The following is a 20377-nucleotide window of genomic DNA, read 5'->3' as shown; positions in this document are numbered from 1 at the left end:
GTTGGAGGATTTGAGCTATAGGGAGAGGCTGAGGAAGCTGGGGCTGTTTTACCTGGAACGTCGGAGGCTGAGGGGTGACCTTATAGAGGTTTACAAAATTACGAGGGGCATGGATAGGATAAATAGACAAAGTCTTTTCTCTGGGGTCAGGGAGTCCAGAACTAGAAGGCATAGGTTTAGGGTGGTCTGAATATGGAATGAAGTACCAGAGGAAGTGATGGAGGCTGGTACAATTGTAACATTTAAGAGGCATTTGGATGGGTATATGAATAGGAAGGGTTTGGAGGGATATGGGCTGCGTGCTGGCAGGTGGGACTAGATTGGGTTGGGATATCTGGTCGGCATGGATGGGTTGGACCAAAAGATCTGTTTCTATGCTGCACATCTCTATGACTCTATTTCACTTGTTTATTCATATTGATCTGCCAGAACACTACAAGAATCCAACTGATTAACTAATAGCTTTCAGGACAGGAAATTCACTGCCTTGACTCTAGCTTACCTATGTCTCCAATCTGAAAAAGCTAAAGGTTGGCAGATTGTGGGCCACAAATCAGTGCCACACACATCAACAAACCCAGCAAAAACATCAATAATCTACTGCCTGTACTATTTATCTGCTTTGGCATCAATATTCAGCGCAGTGTCATGCATGAAGACGCCAACAGAGAAAACTGTCTGTCGACATACAACAGGTTTGAAATAGAATAATATTTTCTGACAGCACATAAGACAAAGAGGAATATCAAGAATGGGAACAGAGCATTTGGAGTTAACATTTCGCATGATAGTTACAGAGCAGCCATCTAAACAACAGATTATAAATCTTTATAAGGCTCATGTTAGAACAATTTGCATTAGTCCAGTGCCTTCAACAACAACTTACACTATGCAAGTTGTGTAACATCATCAAACCTCCTTAAGCACTTCACAAGAACATTGGATACCACCGCTGGAGATATGAGATCAGATGACCCACAGCTTGGTCAAAGAGATAAGCTTCATGAAGTGTCTCAAAGGAGGAAAGTAAAACAGAGGTGCACAGGTGTCGGGAGGGAAACTACAGAGCTTAGAGTCTAGTCAATTGTAGCATGGGCAGCAACGATGGAGTTATAATTGGGAATGCACAAAGCATAATTAAAGTAGTAAAATATCACAAGGTAGATACCGCATTATCAAACAACAAACTTATAAGAGGTACCAAACAGATGATCAACTGCTGGTCAAAAAGAGGAAGGACTTTAATGTTCATTATCAATGAGGAGGAAGGGCTCAAAGGATTTGTGGAGGGAATCACAAAAACATAGAGGCTAGGCAGGTGCAAAACCGGCCAATGGTGGAGCAGTAAAAACTAGGGACGTGCAAAATGCCAGAATTGGAGGAATCCACAAATCCTACAATGTTCTACAGCATAAGATGCAATGGAGACAGGAAAGATTACACCCAGGAGGGATAAAACAAGTTTTGGATTTTTTGAGTTTTAAAAACTGAAGCATCAGTTTAGACCAGCAAGCACAGAGATGGCAGATGAATAAGACTTGCTGAGGGTTTGGATAAGGACAATAGAGATTTGATTGAGTTTAAGATTGTGTGGCGAAAGTTGGGAATCTGGCCCAGAAACTATTAGATTGATCAAGTCCAGTACTTTACAGAGACACTTCAACTCCTTACCTAATTATTTTCACTCACATCTCGAGATGAACTATTTTATACAGATACAGCTTATTCCCCCTCCCCCACAACTTGTAAAACAACCACTTTGTGTCAGCAGGTTAACTGCCTATCGCCATCACCGATGCTATCAGGGAGTGCACCGATCAGACGGACAGATCTGCAGCATGGCCTTACATTCCCCTCTCGACAGCCCACATCTATAAGACAAACACAGACTGGATCAATCGGATGTAAAATAATAGCTGTCACTTCACAAGACTTCAGAAGACTTGATTTCTTTGTTTGACTCTGATCTCCAGGGATATCTGTATAGTTCTTGCCTAAGTGCTCAAGTCAACTGATAAAGAAAGTCAACTGATACCGCTCACTTCAATCAGACACACGTCCACTCCATCAAAGTCAAAACTTAGCTTGAGTACAGGCCAAACCAGACAGGAACAAGCATTAGACAGTCGATTGACACATAAGATTGCGGAGAAAGAGAGGTCTGCAGATGCTGGAGATCAGAGCTGAAAATGTGTTGCTGGAAAAGCGCAGCAGGTCAGACAGCATCCAGGGAACAGGACAATCGACGTTTCAGGCATAAGCCCTTCTTCAGGAATGAGGAAAGTTTGTCCAGCAGGCTAAGATAAAAGGTAGGGAGGAGGGACGTCGGAAATGTGATAGGTGGAAAGAGGTCAAGGTGAGGGTGATAGGTCAGACTGGGGTGGGGGCGGAGAGGTCGGGAAGAAGATTGCAGGTTAGGAAGGCGGTGCTGAATTCGATGGATTTGACTGAGACAGGGTGGGGGAGGGGAAATGAGGAAACTGGTGAAATCCAAGTTCATCCCTTGTGGTTGGAGGGTTCCTAGGCGGAAGATGAAGCGTGCTTCCTCCAACCGTCGTTTTGTTGTGGTCTGACGATGGAGGAGTCCAAAGACCTGCATATCCTTGGTGGAGTGGGAGGGGGAATTGAAATGTTGAGCCACCGGGTGGTTGGGTTGGTTGGTCCGGGTGTCCCAGAGGTGTTCTCTGAAACGCTCCGCAAGTAGCCGGCCTCCTACTGCCCCCTTGACCATGACCCCACCCCCCACCACTAAACCATCATCTCCCAGACCATCCATAACCTCATCACCTCGGGGGATCTCCCATCCACCGCCTCCAACCTCATAGTCCCACAACCCCGCACAGCCCGCTTCTACCTCCTGCCCAAAATCCACAAACCTGACTGCCCCGGCCGACCCATTGTCTCCGCCTGCTCCGGCCCCACCGAACTCATCACCGCATACCTTGACACCGTCCTGTCTCCCTTAGTCCAAGAACTCCCCACCTACGTTCGGGACACCGCCCATGCCCTTCACCTGCTCCATGATTTTCGCTTCCCCGGTCCCCAACGCCTTATTTTCACCATGGACATCCAGTCCCTGTACACCTCCATCCCCCATCACGAAGGACTCAAAGCCCTCCACTTCTTCCTTTCCCGCTGTACCAACCAGTACCCTTCCACTGACACCCTCCTTCGACTGACTGAACTGGTCCTCACCCTGAACAACTTCTCTTTCCAATCCTCCCACTTCCTCCAAACGAAAGGAGTAGCCATGGGCACCCGCATGGGCCCCAGCTATGCCTGCCTCTTCGTAGGATATGTGGAACAATCCATCTTCAGCAACTACACTGGCCCCACCCCCCCACCTTTTCCTCCGCTACATCGATGACTGTATCGGCGCCGCCTCGTGCTCCCACGAGGAGGTTGAACAGTTCATCCACTTCACCAACACCTTCCACCCCGACCTCAAATTCACCTGGACAGTCTCAGATTCCTCCCTCCCCTTCCTCGACCTTTCTATTTCTATCTCAGGCGACCGACTCAACACGGACATCTACTACAAACCGACCGACTCCCACAGCTACCTGGACTACACCTCCTCCCATCCTGCCCCCTGTAAAAACGCCATCCCATTCTCCCAATTCCTTCGACTCCACCGCATCTGCTCCCAGGAGGACCAGTTCCAAAAACGTACAACCCAGATGGCCTCCTTCTTCAAGGACTGCAATTTCCCCCCCGACGTGGTCGACGATGTCCTCCACCGCATCTCTTCCACTTCCCGCTCCTCCGCCCTTGAACCCCGCCCCTCCAACCGCCACCAGGACAGAACCCCACTGGTCCTCACCTACCACCCCACCAATCTCCATCATCCGCCGTCATTTCCGCCACCTCCAAACGGACCCCACCACCAAGGATATATTTCCCTCCCCTCCCCTATCAGCATTCCGTAAAGACCACTCCCTCCGTGACTCCCTCGTCAGATCCACACCCCCCACCAACCCAACCTCCACTCCCGGCACCTTCCCATGCAACCGCAGGAGGTGCAAGACTTGCGCCCACAACTCCCCCCTCACCTCCCTCCAAGACCCCAAAGGAAACTTCCATATCCGCCACAGATTCACCTGCACCTCCACACACATTATCTATTGCATCCTCTGCACCCGATGTGGCCTCCTCTATATTGGGGAGACAGGCCGGTTACTTGCGGAGCGTTTCAGAGAACACCTCTGGGACACCCGGACCAACCAACCCAACCACCCGGTGGCTCAATATTTCAATTCCCCCTCCCACTCCACCAAGGATATGCAGGTCTTTGGACTCCTCCATCGTCAGACCACAACAAAACGACGGTTGGAGGAAGAACGCCTCATCTTCTGCCTAGGAACCCTCCAACCACAAGGGATGAACTTGGATTTCACCAGTTTCCTCATTTCCCCTCCCCCCACCCTGTCTCAGTCAAATCCATCGAATTCAGCACCGCCTTCCTAACCTGCAATCTTCTTCCCGACCTCTCCGCCCCCACCCCAGTCTGACCTATCACCCTCACCTTGACCTCTTTCCACCTATCACATTTCCGACGCCCCTCCCCCAAGTCCCTCCTCCCTACCTTTTATCTTAGCCTGCTGAACAAACTTTCCTCATTCCTGAAGAAGGGCTTATGCCTGAAACGTCGATTCTCCTGTTCCCTGGATGCTGCCTGACCTGCTGCGCTTTTCCAGCAACACATTTTCAGCACATCTAAGATTGCACAGAGATAAACAGCGATGCAAATCCTAGATTTAATTCAGAGCAGAATTTGGGAACATTATGTATGACATATTCTTTGGAGGATTCTGCAGGGATAACTTAATCAGAATATAAAGTACAGAACAGATAAATTTCTCCGATAGTCTGGATAACCAAGACTCCAGCAATTCTCTACTCTTGAAATCTAGTATTGGAAATCATTTCGACGAAGCCAAAAATACATTCAGCCTTACTCATCACCACTGCTAAAACATCAAGTCACTTTACAAAGGCTTTCTCCTGTTAATTATATATTAATCACTTTCTGGAACTGTTCTTTTTTTTACGTTTGTTGCAATGTATTTCAGTATTTCTATTTTTAATACCATTTTAAAATCCCAGTTAACTTTCATCTTCTGGTTGGAGATTCCCAGTAGTCTAATATTATAAGCCCACGTCTCAGGTTTCATGATAAGTAAACGGTGAAGGATTCTTTGTGTTGTGTATGTGAAACGACTGATAGCTAAGATTCCCCCACAATGGATTGTTCACGTTTTTACCTCAGATAATTAAATATCTTTGCCCCTAGAAGCTCCTTAAATCCAATCAAAGGGAGGCATACAGCAGGTAGTTGGAAAATCTGAAACTGAAACAGGAAATTCTGGGAAAAATGTAGAAGATGTGGCAGCTTGTGTGTGTTGGGTGGGGGGGGAAGAGGAGGTGGAGCGAGCATGCAAAAGAGCGAGAGAGAATGCGAGGGAGAGTGAGAAAACATCTAACATTTCAGGTTTGTGACCTTGCATCAGTACTGAGAAGTAACCGATGCAATAGGGTTTCAGCAAGGGCTGGCTGGACAAAGGGATAGCGGAAGGCAGGAGAGACCGTGGGGCAGCTGACAACTCAGTCTTCCAGAACCAAAGGAACTCTCAGTGGGACGAGAAAATAATTAAAAACATACTCCTGTAGATTGCTGCTGTGGGCAAGCGAAAGCGAATGACACAAAGCAAGCAAAGAAACAGAAACGGGGCGGCACGGTGGCACAGTGGTTAGCACTGCTGCCTCACAGCGCCAGAGACCCGGGTTCAATTCCCGACTCAGGCGACTGACTGTGTGGAGTTTGCACGTTCTCCCCGTGTCTGCGTGGGTTTCCTCCGGGTGCTCCGGTTTCCTCCCACAGTCCAAAGATGTGCAGAGTCAGGTGAATTGGCCACGCTAAATTGCCCATAGTGTTAGGTTAAAGGGGTAAATGTAGGGGTAAGGGTAGGGGTAGGGGTAGGGGTATGGGTGGGTTGCGCTTCGGCGGGTCAGTGTGGACTTGTTGGGCCGAAGGGCCTGTTTCCACACTGTAAGTAATCTAAGTAATCTAATCTAATCTAAGAAACAAAGTGCAATCAACTGTTTAGGGTCTGAAAATGCTAAAAATGTAACGTCAAGTCGAGAGGCCACAAAGTCCCCAACTTGAAGATGAGATGCTGTTCCTGAAGTTTATGTTGCGCCACCCGGCAACAGTCAAAAGCATTGAGGTCAGTATGGGCACAGACAGGAGAATTAAAATGTCAGGCTATCAGAAGCTACAGTCATGTTGGTAGGCAGGGCAGAGGTGCTTCAGGAAATGGCCATTCAATCTGCATTTGATCTCATCTATGTAGAGAAGGCTGCACGAGGAGCAGTGGAAATGTGGACTACCATTGAACAGAGCACAAGTAATACTTGGAAGGGCCTCAGACTAAGAGGAGAGAAGAGGTAAATGAGGTGGGTGTTGTACGTCCTTTTACTCTGACACTTTTCCCTCCATCCCAGAGGCACAACAACGCTCCCCTTCACCTCATCTTCAGATACGGTGGAACATTTCGCACCATTTTTGCCACTTACAGCCACCACCACATAGGTGTCTCCTTCCCCTTTCCTGCTTTCCCTCGGGTCAGCTCCTTCCATTCATCCTCAGTCATCCCCAAAGTCCTACTCTCCTCCCACAGATTCTTTTCAGGAAAATATAGGAAATGCAGCACTCAGTATTTAAAGCTTCTCTCATGTCTGCCCAAGGCCCCAATCACTCCTTCGAGGCGACACACCAATTTGCCTGTATTCTCATCAGTCTGCACTCACTACTGACAACGCTATCTCCTCTATAGTGGTGAGGCCAAATACAGATTGGAAGGCTGCTCTGCAGGGCAACTCCGTTACTATCACCCTGAGCGTCCGGGGGCCTGTCATTTGAATTCCCGGTTTGATCTCACACCGAAATCTCTGTCCTCCGCCTACTGCAGTGTTCCATGGATGCTCAAGTTGCAAAAACAGACCCCCCCCATCTGCTTTTCTCGACTCAACATGAAATAAATGGCCTGAAACAGCTGAACTTCACCTTCCCATTGTATTCCCTATTCTTCCCTGGTGTTTTGTTCCCAGTCAGCAGCACACTTCCTTCCAAGCAATGTTATCCAAGGTATTGGCTCTGAAAATAATTACATTGTGAATTAGGTTTACTGTGACGTGTACTCAAGTTTCAAACAAACAGGAGCAGAGTGAAAAGTGTACAATGTTGCCAAAACGTGGCACCATCTTAGGTACAAACTACCTCGGTGCAAATCTTTAGCTCCAAAGAAATTGAGAAAATAGAGAAAACATTACACTACATTATAAACAAACATAGTATAAGTTAGGAAAATAAGAAATAAGAAAGATAAAAAGATAGTCAAGGGCTGCTTTAAGCTTCATGGGCAGCACGGTGACTCAGTGGTTAGCACTGCTGCCTCACAGCACCAGGGACCTGGGTTCGATTCCAACCTCGGGTGACTGCCGGTGTGGAGTTTGCACATTTTCCCTGTTTCTGTGTGGGTTTCCTCCAGGTGCTCCGGTTTCCTCCCACAGTCCAAAGATGTGCAGTTCAGGTGAATTGGCCATGTTAAATTACCCGTTAGTGTTAGGTGCATTAGTCAGAGCGAAATGGGTCTGGGTGGGTTACTCTTCGGAGGGTCGGCGTGGAGTTGTTGGGCCGAAGGGCCTGTTTCCACACTGTAGGGAATCTCATCTAATCTAATCCCATTTTATGATATTTTATACAGAGAAATTGACAAATTCACTCCGGATCTTGAACGGGCTGGATCTATGTTTCACAACAATCTTAGCAACAATTCTTAACTAGCGAATTATAACCTGTACCAAACTGCTATCAGCAAACAAACAGGGCCTCTACCTGCCAAGACTCACCAATGGTTATTCCTCTACCATTGTGAATCAATATGTACTTAAGATCCAGTCAAGCAAAGAGCATTGCTCTTTGATCCAGCTTTGATCTAAGATCCAGTCAAGCAAAGGCAACATTCTTCTATTTACCAAAAGAAAATGCAGATCTTTTGTTTCCACATCTTTTCTTAGCCCAACTCCATTCCCTTTGGGTTCCGGAGGACTAACTTTTATTTCATTCTATCTCATCTGTCTTCCATCCCATCATAGAATTTCCTTTTGACTTTGTCCAAACCAGCCCGTGCTCAAATCTCGAACTTTTTTCAGTTCTTAGAAAAGGTTACTTCAACTCGCTCTCTCTCTCTCTCTTTCTCTCTCCATTGATCTGATCGGAGAAGGTCCCCAACCCACCCTTTCACTGATGTGTTCTCATGGAGAATTTCTCACAGTTAATGCTCATTGAGTACAAGATGCATCAGAAATCCCAAACCCAGCCAGAGGTAAACCCCTGGGGAACCATGTTGACTTCACCATACAACCTCACACATCTCAGAAGCACACATGTTTCAAAGCAGGGGCTTTGTTGATGCCTCCAATTGGACTGACCTCAATAAATACACAAACGTGGCTCCATTTACAAACCCAGATCATCCCAGTTGTGGACTTTCAGAATTCACTTGTCCTCACAAACATCCATTCAGTCCCACTCAGAAATTCACACAGCAGTAACTACATACGCAATTCCTCCAATGTAATAAAACAGTGAAGTTGTCACACACGCATTTTATATTAAAAGTAACACTGGGCCATGCAAAAGGGTGCTTGGTCAGATTACCAAAAGCTCAGCCACAGAAGCAGGCAGAAGTGCTACGAAGGAGAAAAGTGAGGTAGAATGGTGGAGGGGTGCAAGCTGGGTGTTCCAGATCTTAGTGAACTGAAGGTGTTAAAATCTATAAGGTCCAAGAAGCCAGAATTAGAGAAGGTCTGACCTCTCAGAGGGGCAAAGCCTTGAAGGATTGTGGGAGAAAACAAACATGTTTAAATAAAATTGAATGCAAGAGCCCAACAGACCAATGAAGGTTACTTTAAAATGATGCGCAATTTGTCACTGTGTCAATGAATCTGTTGCAAATTCCATTCAAGGTACAGAAGACTTTTCTACAGAGAGAGAAAGCAGGATAATGGACAAGGTAGAAACCACTATACGCTCCTCTCCATATCTCCGTAACCACTGTTCAGGCTTCACGTCAGAGTTTCAGAAGAGTAGATGCTGTTTTTTTTAAAAACACAAAAGCATAATTTCACATCTCTTCAAATTCATTAACACATTGACTTCAAACTGAAACATCCCAGTACTCTCAGCTAGGAGTTATCAGAAATTCTCACCATTAATGGTAAACCATTACACCTGCTGGACTATAACATGGTGTGTGATTTTTAACTTTGTACACCCCACTCCAACACCGACATCTCCAAATCAATGGTATACCAGGTTTCATCAGATCTCTCAGTGAGCAAGGGAGGGGGCTGATAAATGACAAAGCATGAACTGAAATGTCCAAATATTGTGCATGTGGAGGTAAGACTGAATAAGTAAAGAAGGTAGTCCCTGATAAAATGACTGGGTCACTGTAGTCACACTTTCTGCAATCATTATCCCAATGCTGATGGTGAATGTTTCAAGTGAGAGTTCAGTTCATGACTGGTGCCAACTAGAGTTCTGGACTCCCTCTGCTGGTTACTTAGGCAATTGCAGCATATTTTCCAAACACAAGAGAGAATTACATCAGCAATGAGGATCAGAGTATAAAAATTGTTGAGAAAGTTAAAAGTATCACACCTTCAAGCTGTGGGTGTTTTACACTCCCTGTGCCCAATGCACATATTTGTGAAAGATTACCCTTCAACCCTCTATTTCTCAATTACATGCTGTCGCTTGACAGCATCCTTTGTATGTTAATAACTAAGATTACAGAAGCCAAATTTCACTCAAAGTGACCAATTTCACTACGCCCACCTTCCTGCCTGCTTGAGTCACTGCAACTGGTGTGGAAAACTATTTGGGAATGAAACAACATATCTAGCCTTCCCAATTCAACAGAAAAGACTATTAACTTTAAGCAGTGTTGAAACATTGGGAATGACTGGGAAGCTGACTGAATGCTGACAATGGGTTTGAAGAGCAATTCAGCTGCAGAGCAGTCTCAAGTGGGGCCTTCAGAGGTCAGTGCTGGAACTGCTAGACTCTATAAAAGGATGAGATCATAAAACAAGGATGCGAAGTGGAGAAAGTTCCAAACTAACCAACTGAGCAGCTTATAAAGAAGAGGGCAAGTCGTCTGGACAACGGGCAATCCATTTTGGATAAAACTTGACTAGTGTGGGACCATACTAGAGTTACAAGAGTTGAAAATGCATTGCTATTCTTAAATGAGGATTAAGAGGCCAGACCATCCCAGACACCAAAATGTCACAGTCATTTCAAGAAATATCGTGTCACAATCTTGTTAAATGGTGAAACAAGTCAGCTGAATGGACTACTGTTGCCATGACTTAATCAATCATAGAACAGAAACTGTAGAATTTCACTATATAAGTGAATCTCTTACCCAAAGTTTTATCTGCAAAAAAAAAACACAACACAGGAAATTGCAGAACAATGAGAAACAAAAGGGTTTGAATCCTTTATGTACTAGATGCTTACAGATGTAAAGGCAGCGTATGAGATAAAGCTGATGTTATTCTAACACCATTCAATAAAAGCATTTGAATGGTTCCCTTGAAAAGAACTGTGCTCCAGACTCAAACACTCAAATCAATCACTGATACTAAGGCAGACAATTCTGCAGAGATAGAATAAGTCAACTGCTAAATAAAGTGGGACCAATGTTTGAGCAATAGCACTTCTAAATGAGGATGCTGGAAAAAATATTACTCTATTATAAAACATGTCAGCTTTACCATCTATAGCGTGATATTCATGAGTAAGATGGTGCCTCTTGAACGCTCATCACTGCTGATACATCATGTCAGTTAAGCAATGGAGTGATTCAACTGCCCAAGTTCTTACCATCCACGGAGGCTCTTTTGGGTAGAATGGTGACTGCCCCCTCAGCCATTTCCCCTTGTTGTTTTACTGGAGAGTGTTTCGAGCCCCAGCTGTCAGAGCCGATCCAGATAAAATGGCCTGCTTTATTTGCTCTTTTGGCAGCTGCGAGGACCTGCCTGTGTGAAATAACCAAGAGGTCCTCAGTCAAGAGAGCCTGGATTGAACACATTAAAAAGGAATATTTAAACAGGTACAAAAGTAATGATTTACAAATACAGCACGTTAATTTAAAAAAGACCTGCCTTTCTTACTCACCGGCGACACTAAATGTTTACTGGCTACTGAACCGTAGCATCCTGTTGAGTGATGGTGAACAGTGACTTGCTAAAAGGGGGAAGGCTACTGGCACCTCTGTGGAGGAGCTGAAAAACATATCCCAACCACCAGTGTTGCTACGTTGCTGGCACAATCATGACCAAGGATCAATTTGCCCCAGGGATAAGATGGGGATTCAATATTAAGCGGGTTAAATGATCATTTCAGACCTCTTGGCGAGGGCCCACTGGAATTTCCAGTCAGCCCCCTCCATGCCCTCTGAGGTGTTTGGGAGGGGCAACCAAATGAGCTGCCTCAAGGAATCCCCCAGTGGAGGATGGCATCACTCCAAGCAGACTTCTACGCTCTCTCTCCCTGCATGCCCACCACTGCTGCTCAACATCTACTGGTGGTCAGACTGTTGAGGGCATCTCAAAATTTAGAGGTTTGGGAAAGTAGAGAGAGGACACATCCATGAGAAGACATTCCTCTTTCTCACTTGAACTGCAGGCTTCACCTCCTACCCAGTTTTGAAAGCCTGATATACCTCACAATATAAGGAGCCCACCGAACTTGGAGACGATAGGTTTGGAGGGACAACTGGCTGTAAGTCCTAACTTTTGCTGCAGCACCACTAATTATTTGCTTCAAAGAAAATCACAAATAGTGACTGGTCCCCACCCAGTAGAGTTGGTGGGGGAACGTTTGAGAGAGCTCCATTTTATCCCAATGTAGAGAACCCAAATTATAACTCTGCTTAGGAATGAATGATTAATTCATGTTTTTCCTTAGTTTGACTCGATTCAAACCAGCCACCAAACACAACAATTATTGAAGGTTTTTGTCATCAGGCAATTCACAAGAATCATCAAACCAGAGGGAAAACGACATTTATATAGTATCAAAGGACAGCACTGATTCGTTGGCAAGGAACCTCTCAATAGTAGAGGCATTTCAATGGAAAATGCACTTGTTAGTGATGTCAGACAGTTAACTGACAAGTGGCTAGTCATTAAGAATGTGCAGAAGTACCGTCCTCTATAATTGACTAACAATGTGTCCTTATTTATTTCCTCCCTCCTACTTCAATTCTGTGGCAGACAGCCATCTCTGGTCTTAAGCTACGTTAACTTGGGTCTTTTTAAATTCATAATTTTAATATACGGGGGGGGGGTGCTTTCAATGTAATTGTGTCAATGATGGAGGGTAACACATAGTCAATTCCTGGATAGTCTTATGCTAAAATGTTTAATTCTTTTGTGGTCCTGTGGAAATTATCCTTCTCTTTAGTTATCTCATGTTCTCTTCCTTCAAGGACAGAGAAATCAAGATCTAGTTCTTGTTCAAGTGGAGACTACTACTCTGACTATGTATATGGTGAGAGGTCAACCAGTGCTGAGGTGGGAAGTTATTTATGCCCTTCACTATGATAATGTTTTGACGTTTCAATTGATGAAAAGGAACTCTCCAGGCCTAACTAAAACTGAGAGTAAAATTGGAATATAGTACACAACAAAGTCATGATCAGGCTTAGAATGAACCAAAACATTTTCAGCAAGTCAGACTCTCCAATTGATAGTCATTACAATTTCACAGAATTAAAACCTTCCAAACCTTAGCTCCATCCATCATGTTATGCTGTGTCAACTCATATCAATGTACAAATAGGTCCTCTTCTATAAATACCTTTCATTCTTAACGCATGTACAAACAAATAATTGTTCCCACTTAGACTGGAACTGAGTTGGTATTTGTGCTTCTCTCCATGACTGACACTAAGTTGACTTTCTTAATACAAGGATACCGAAATTAACTAGAATTAAACTGCAGGGAGTTGTTAGATGTAGCCGACTGACAGGTATGCTATCTTTGGATGACAAAAAGTATTCCGAATCAGCATGACAAACTAACATCTGTTTTAGCTTACCCAGACATGACCTGCTGAGATGTTAGTCGTTTGTGAAATATTTAAGTGGAGATAATCGAAAGATGGATCTCGAGGAGCTAAGTGATGGGGCTGTAACTATCTCCTTTCACAGCTTGTTCCATTCTGCAATTCTCCTTGAAAAGATAGATTGTTGACACATTATCTTAGAGACGAATAGTTTCTATAGTGTGTCGATGGCTACCACACACTTTGTCATTGCTGGAGGGCATGCAGAGACTTGTTCTGTCAGTTCCCACCAATGTGTTCCATATACGACAGAACGCAGCCAGGTATGATACTGGTACATCCTTATTGATTCCTGCTGAATTATGCAGCTCACTGCCTTGATATACCTCACTATGTAAGGATGCTGCAAAACTTGTATACTGCAGGTTTAGAGGCACAATTGGTTGTAGGTTAGAACTCAGATTTCTCCTCAGAAATCTGAGAGCCTTGGAATCCTTATTGAAGGTCATTTTAAAGAAGAAGTCCCATGTATGGTTGTGAATTTACCTGTTGCAGAACTTGATTACAGAACTTAAAGTCATCTGTTTCTGGAGTTAACATGTCGATGCTGAACACGTCATGAAAATTGTTTTGATACTGAATGCTATCTGGCATTGGTCATGCCATATTTGCAATTCCAGAACACCACATTATGGTGAATTGATATGACGTATACAGGACTGAGAGAGGAGAACCTTTCTAGCATAAGCAGGTTGAATGCAAACCGTTCAAGTTGGGACAAAGGAACGACTGAAGCTATATTCATGCAGCTAACTGGAGCATTCTGGATCACACCGTGCCCTTTGCCTGAGACATAGCGACCCTAAGGTTAAGCTCATCAGCAAGTCACCTTTCTCTCCTGAGAGCAGCCTCTGGGACTACGGTGACATTGACTTCTCTGACTGGTGTCTTACAGATGCTAGATAGGTTTTGAGAATGGAGTGATTCACCACATGCAATCACAGTTAGGGCTGTGATGCACACTTTGTTGGTGTCAACTTGTACTGACAAACTTAGTGGTGAAACAAATATTCCCAGAGAGTTAAGTGGGAACAACTTGCCTTTAAACTAGCAAGTGTCACAAGAGTAACATCAAAATTTCATCCTCTGACCTGCACTTGTTGCCATTGGTTTCCAGAACTGGCTGGAGCTGTCAGAAATGGATTAAGCTTTTTCTTCAATGACAATTAACTGTCAAGTTACAGCTTGTGTAATACTTGAAATATTTATCATTGGTTGCCTTACTAGAAATAACTCAAGATGCCAACGTTCGGAGCTGACAAGTCGTATTTTGACTTGACCTGCTTACCTGATATCATCTTCATTGGCAAAAATGATTACACCACGAACCCTCGGTGTGTCTAAAAGACTCTTGATGATTTTGTCAAAGTCTGCTCGCTTGGGGTCCGCTGGGATTTTCAAAGATTGAGCAATGCAAATCCCACCTATGAAATATGAGAAGTACAAAGATGTAAAGAATAAAAGGTACAAGAAAAAAAAAGACCTTAATTAAATTTTCACCAGGAATTCAGTTTTACATTATTATTCCATACATCAGCAGTGGACGTTTTTGTTCTGACTGCTGAATACCTTTCACTTCTACCGTGTTCTTTTGATTTAAGATTAAATGACAGCACACGACTCGATTTCACTAAGAATTTAGTTGTTAGGCCTTCTCACATGCAGGAACCCTGAATGGTAGCACAGACACTTTCAAGCACAGTGTTTTGCTGCATCTCATCCCCTTCAATGATAGGCAATCTCAAAACTGACCCCCTTGAAAGAGAATTTTACAATCTAACTGCTTTTCAAGAGGACAACACAGAATCTGGAGGGATGATATAGTATGAAACTCATAGTAACCGTCACAATGAAAAATAGCACTCAACTACTTTGATGACTCAAGTGTCTGTTTTGACAGACAAAAGAGATTCTGTGACACTACTGTGTTCCTCAGTTTAAAACTGACTTCACTCTCCCCTGATACATTTATTCAAGATGGCGGCAAAGTAGCAAGGCTCAGCCCCTGGCTCATCCGCACCTGTCTGCTTTCTTTTCATTTTGTCTTTCCTCCTTTTGACTTTTTTCCCCCCCTTTTCTTTCCTTTAAAGCCTGGAGAGTGGTGGGTGAAGGTGGTCTCCGCTGGCAGTGGCAACAACACCAAGACGAGCAGAACATGGCTCCATCCCAGCCTGGAGTCTCCCGGCGAGTGAGAAGCAGGTAAATTTCCAGGCCGAGCCTGTCCACTCCAGCCTGGGGCATTCTCTCCTCTCTCTCTCCTTTCTATCCTTTTTCGTTCTTTCCTGTTTCTTCACCTGGGTCAGCATGGTGGCTCAGTGGTTAGTACTGCTGCCTCACAGCACCAGGGACCCAGGTTCGATTCCTGCCTTGGGTAACTGTCTGTGTGGAGTTTGCACATTCCTCTGGATGCTCTGGTTTCCTGCCACAGTCCAAAGATGTGCAGGTTAGGCGATTTGGCCATGCTAAATTGCCCGTAGTGTTAGGTGCATTAGTCAGAGCAAAATGGTTCTGTGTGGGTAACTCTTCGGAGGGTCGGTGTGGATTTGTTGGGCCAAAGGGCCTGTTTCCACACTGTAGGAAATCTAATCCAATCTAACCTTCATCTTCCTGAGGAAGAAGTGGTGTCAGCAGGGATTCCGGGCTTTGTAAGCCCCATGGGCAGACTCCTGGGACGGTAGCTGGGCATCAGTTGCAGCGATGCTGGAGCATGGTCTCCTGGCTGTGGTAGACCTAGCACAGGGACTGTGTATGGGTCCCTGACTGATGAAGACTAATTCTATTTAAATATTTCCTTTTATTCTTCTTGGATTGTGAAACCAAACACTTTTCACTGTATTCTCCTCAGATACATGTGACAATGAACAAATCATTCATTCATTCGAATGTTCCCTTCCCTTCAAGTGTACATATGTTTGATAATGATGAGCACGACACTGTAGAGACAGGTTTGAGGTAGTTCTACATTCCGTGGATGCAGATTGAGATAATTCATCTCTCTGCATCCCTACAGCTTTTTTGCAAGATCCTAATAAATCCCACTCCAATACACTTTGCCCATAAGATTTCCTTCACAACTTCAGGATAGAACACTACCATCAGTCACAAATGACGGCACTAAATCAAAACTTGCACATTGATTGCATTGCTCATGGCCTCTCTATATCCCAACATGATTTACATTCAATGGAGTACAGCCACACCCCCAAACTCTATATTTTCCAATCGTGTACCTAGCACTTTACCTCTGAGGATCCATCCAAAGCATTGTGTGCAATTAAATACAACCCTGATAGTTGCAGTCCATTCTTGACAGTGATAATTTGCCATCACTAACTTATCCTCTACTGCACGCAAGAACAGAGCAGTTAGGGCTGTCTCTGCTACACACTTTGTTGGTATAAATCCAGACAGGTGCAACAAATACTCCCAGAGAGCAAAATGGTAACAACTTGCCTTTAAACTACCAAGTGTCACAATAGTAATATCAAACTTTCATGAAGTCAAAGGAGAAGATAACAGACGTGATCAAAAGCTTTCTCAAAGGCGTGATTTCTGTCTACTGTTGGTGAGTTTCCCCTTGACCTCAGATACACTGAATGGTGACATCTCAGGGGAAGCCGTTCAGGCCACTAAGTCAGTAAGGGCTTTCCAGAGCAGCAATACACCTACTACCACATCACACTCTTCTCCCTGTAACTCTGCACATACTTCCTTTACAGAAAGTAATCCAATTCCCATTAACATGCGTCGATTGACCCAGACCCATCACAATCTCAGGCAGTGCACTCCAGATCCCAACCACTCACTGCGTGAAAAGGATTTCTTAGTGTAGCCATTGTTTTGCCGATTGCCTTAAATCTGTGCCCTCTTTTTCTCCATCCTTTCATCAATTGGAACAATTTTTCCCCATCTATCTTGTCCAGACCCCTCATGATTTTGAATATCTACTAAATGCTCTCTCGAACCTTTCTTTTCCAAAAAGAATTGTTCCAACTTCACCAATCCACCCACATGACTGGCATGCCTCATCCCTGAAACCACTTTCATGGCTCTCTCTCATGCCTTTGTATCCCTGACGCACACTTCAATCTAACACACCTTTCCCTCCCTCGGCCCCCAAGGTTCATGTGGACACTGTGTTCCTTCTCACAGGTATCCTCCCAGGCCAAAGATGTGCAGGTTAAGTGGATTATCCATGCTAAATTGTCCATATAGCATCCAGGGATGTGCAAGCTAGGAGTGCAAAGTTAAAAATCACACACCAGGTTATAGTCCAACAGGTTGAATTGAAAGCACTAGCTTTCTGAGCGCCACTCCTTCACAAGGTGGTTGTGAAGAATACCATGATATTCAAACAGATGAGAGACTCAACAAACAATCAAGGCATTTTTCAATGTATAATTTCAGTTACATCACACTGTAAACTTTTGCTATAAATTCTGTGTCTTACAATTGTGTCATCCTTACATTATCTTTTGGCTACATGACCCTCCACTTTTTTATTTTAAGTAGTTCACAATATCACAGCTCCTTGTTCAGGTCACCAGCAGATATGCAATTGCCTTCCCAAGCCAGCTCTGTATGCTTCTCTCTGCCACACTATACTGAGGACCATTATAAATTTCTTACATCAGCCTCAGGAAAAGCAAATTCCTCAGCTGCGTTGTTTTCCAAAATGCAAGCTAAAATAAAGCTCAACCTACATTTCAACCATTAAAGGGCGCATTTTCTCTGCTTGAAATACTCATCCAACAGTCTCTTCCTTCTTGAGCTCACTCAATCAAAAATCCTCTCTGTTCCAAAGTTGAACTGTGTATTGCTCTGTCAGCAAATAAATCAAGCAAAGTGCCTTTTTACTTTCAAAAAGAACACTTGGATTCTGTAATCAAGATAATTAATGTTCATTACTAAAAGAGACACAAGTATTTCTCCAGACTTCTTGGCTTCACTGTGAGCTTAGAGATCTACACTGAATTTTAGAACAAAAACCAGGCTGCATTTAAATGTAATAAAGCCAGGCTTGATTGTTTCCTATTTATATCAGATCTGTTAATGCCAGTTGCACCCCCTTATGCCTAAATTTAAAAGTTATAATCCAAAATGTATGAATTATGACACAGATATTTGTAGCTACACAGATATGCAGCACAGTTTAAATGATATACAAGAAATGCTGTTTGGAAATGAACATGGTTGTAGATTGACTGCTGGATTATAATTGGTAGAGGTTCATCTATGTCAGAAGTAATTTGGAAGGATGAACATAAGAGACAATGGTAATAAATAGCCCTGGCAAAAGCCAAAGCAGAGCTAGTATTATTTCTTATAGCTGAGAATTGGATATCCACTTGGATCTACTGGTGTTATTGTTGCTATGGGAACTAATTGCTTTTCTAACATTAACAATTGTAAGGTGAAATAATGCTTATGTATCTAATTTGAGCACAAGGAGCAACTATAGTTATCATATTGTCTGAGGTGGCCTCAGACAGTCAGAGTCTGTGCTGCCCTATGCTTCTTAAAAATTGTCCATTACTTAAGGAATTACACATGATAAAAAGTCAACTGAACTTACTGCTATTGGGTTAAGATGCTCCAACAAAAAGGTTGAAGCTGAATTTTCATGGAAGACTTGGAGATGGCAAACATCCTGACTTGCAGATCCATATCATTTCACATGCAGGATATTTTGGTTCAGAGTGTCATGGAGTACAGGAAATCTGCCCCCAGAAGCAGATCGAAGATGGTAATGGATATTGGAACATACGGACATTGGCAGACCTGAAAGCCCACCTCAATTTATGGGGGCATCAACCCGATTATAATGCTGAATGTCAGGTCCTCAAACATTCATCCTTCACCAAGCAACCACAGGTCAATTCCCCCTCATGCATGCCCACTTGTAACTTCACACTTGCTTCCATGCACACCTGATGTCTCCAGCATGTCTTTGAAATGAATATTTTTAAAAAGCAACAATCTAATAGAACTGTCATTCAAAAGAAAACTCTCATTGATAAATACTTGATTGAAATTTACTCAATGTTGAGACTAAGTGCTTTATCCTTAACATTCATGCCCAGAAAGACATTGGTTCGGCCACATTTAGAAAACTATTTACAGTTCTGGTTGCCACATTACCAAAAGGATGTGAATGCTTTGGAGGGTGCAGAGAAGGTTTACAAGATGTTACCTGGTATGAAAGGTGCTAGCTCTGAAGAGAGGCTGAGTAGGTTAGGTTCATTTTCATTAGAAAAAAGGAGATGGGGGTGGGGGGCCTGATTGAGGTTTATAAAATCATGAAGGGTATACACAGGGTGGATAGAGAAGAGCTATTTTTCCCAGGGTGAAGGATTCATTAACGAGAGGTCATGCTTTCAAGGTGAGAGGTGGAAAGTTTAAGGGGGATACACATGGCAAGTACTTCACGCAGAGGTTGGTGGGCGTTTGGAACACGTTGCCAGCAGAGGTGGTAGAGGCAGGCACAGTAGATTCATTTAAGATGCATCTGGACTGATGCATGAGTAGGTGGGGAGCAGAGGGATACAAATGCTTAGGAATTGACCGACAGGTTTAGATTGTAGATTTGGATCGGCTCAGGCTTGGAGGGCCAAAGGGCCTGTTCCTGGGCTGTAAATTTTCTTTGTTCTTCTTCTTTGAAACGGAGTCTATTTACAGAAGTGGCTTAATTCCAGTAAAACTTGCATGGGATTTGAACTGACCAACCCTGAACTGGAGCCAACAAGGATGGTATGCTTACATACAGGTTAAATGTTTGGACCCTTACTTTGGCAGTGAAAACTGCCAGAAATAGAAATAAGGGTGGAAATCAGGAATTAGGGTGTTGGCCTTTTAAGTACCATAAATTTATCTAAATCAACAAAAGTAAAAGATTGCAGTTAACTCTCTTTCTCAGTCTCCTGATGCTGCCCTCCTTGCTAATTGATTGCAACTCTTTTTTTTTCCCCCTAAATTCAGATTTCCACCATCATTAGCATTTAGTTTTATCTCACAGCATTGAGGGCCATGTATTTCCGAAAAGGCAGATATCTTGTGTTTGTTCCTCTGGTCTCTCTGCATTGCATAGTGTAACCGAGCAAGACAACATGGATGGAACCACAGAAAAGGACAAATAGTTGGAACAAAGGAGGCAGCGACAATGGAGATCGAGT

General features: G+C 43.9%; 1 protein-coding gene across 2 annotated transcripts in view; it reads right to left on the bottom strand.

Moving 5' to 3' along the window:
- Positions 1–20377, bottom strand: part of LOC122559107 (metabotropic glutamate receptor 7-like) — an 864629-nt gene that overhangs the window by 413125 nt on the left and 431127 nt on the right. For both annotated transcript variants that reach the window (XM_087994497.1, XM_087994496.1), the window contains exons 3-4: positions 14494–14629; positions 10958–11112 (exon numbers count right to left, since the gene is read on the bottom strand). In XM_087994497.1, the coding sequence (XP_087850623.1) occupies positions 10958–11112; positions 14494–14629 (291 nt within the window). The remainder of the gene's footprint in view (positions 1–10957; positions 11113–14493; positions 14630–20377) is intronic.

This window comes from Chiloscyllium plagiosum, unplaced genomic scaffold, assembly GCF_037043375.1.
Source record: "Chiloscyllium plagiosum isolate Xiang-an unplaced genomic scaffold, Cpla_swu_hap1 HiC_scaffold_14, whole genome shotgun sequence".
In the NCBI taxonomy this organism is placed as follows: Eukaryota; Metazoa; Chordata; class Chondrichthyes; order Orectolobiformes; family Hemiscylliidae; genus Chiloscyllium; species Chiloscyllium plagiosum.
This window is presented reverse-complemented; position numbering and strand designations above follow the sequence as displayed.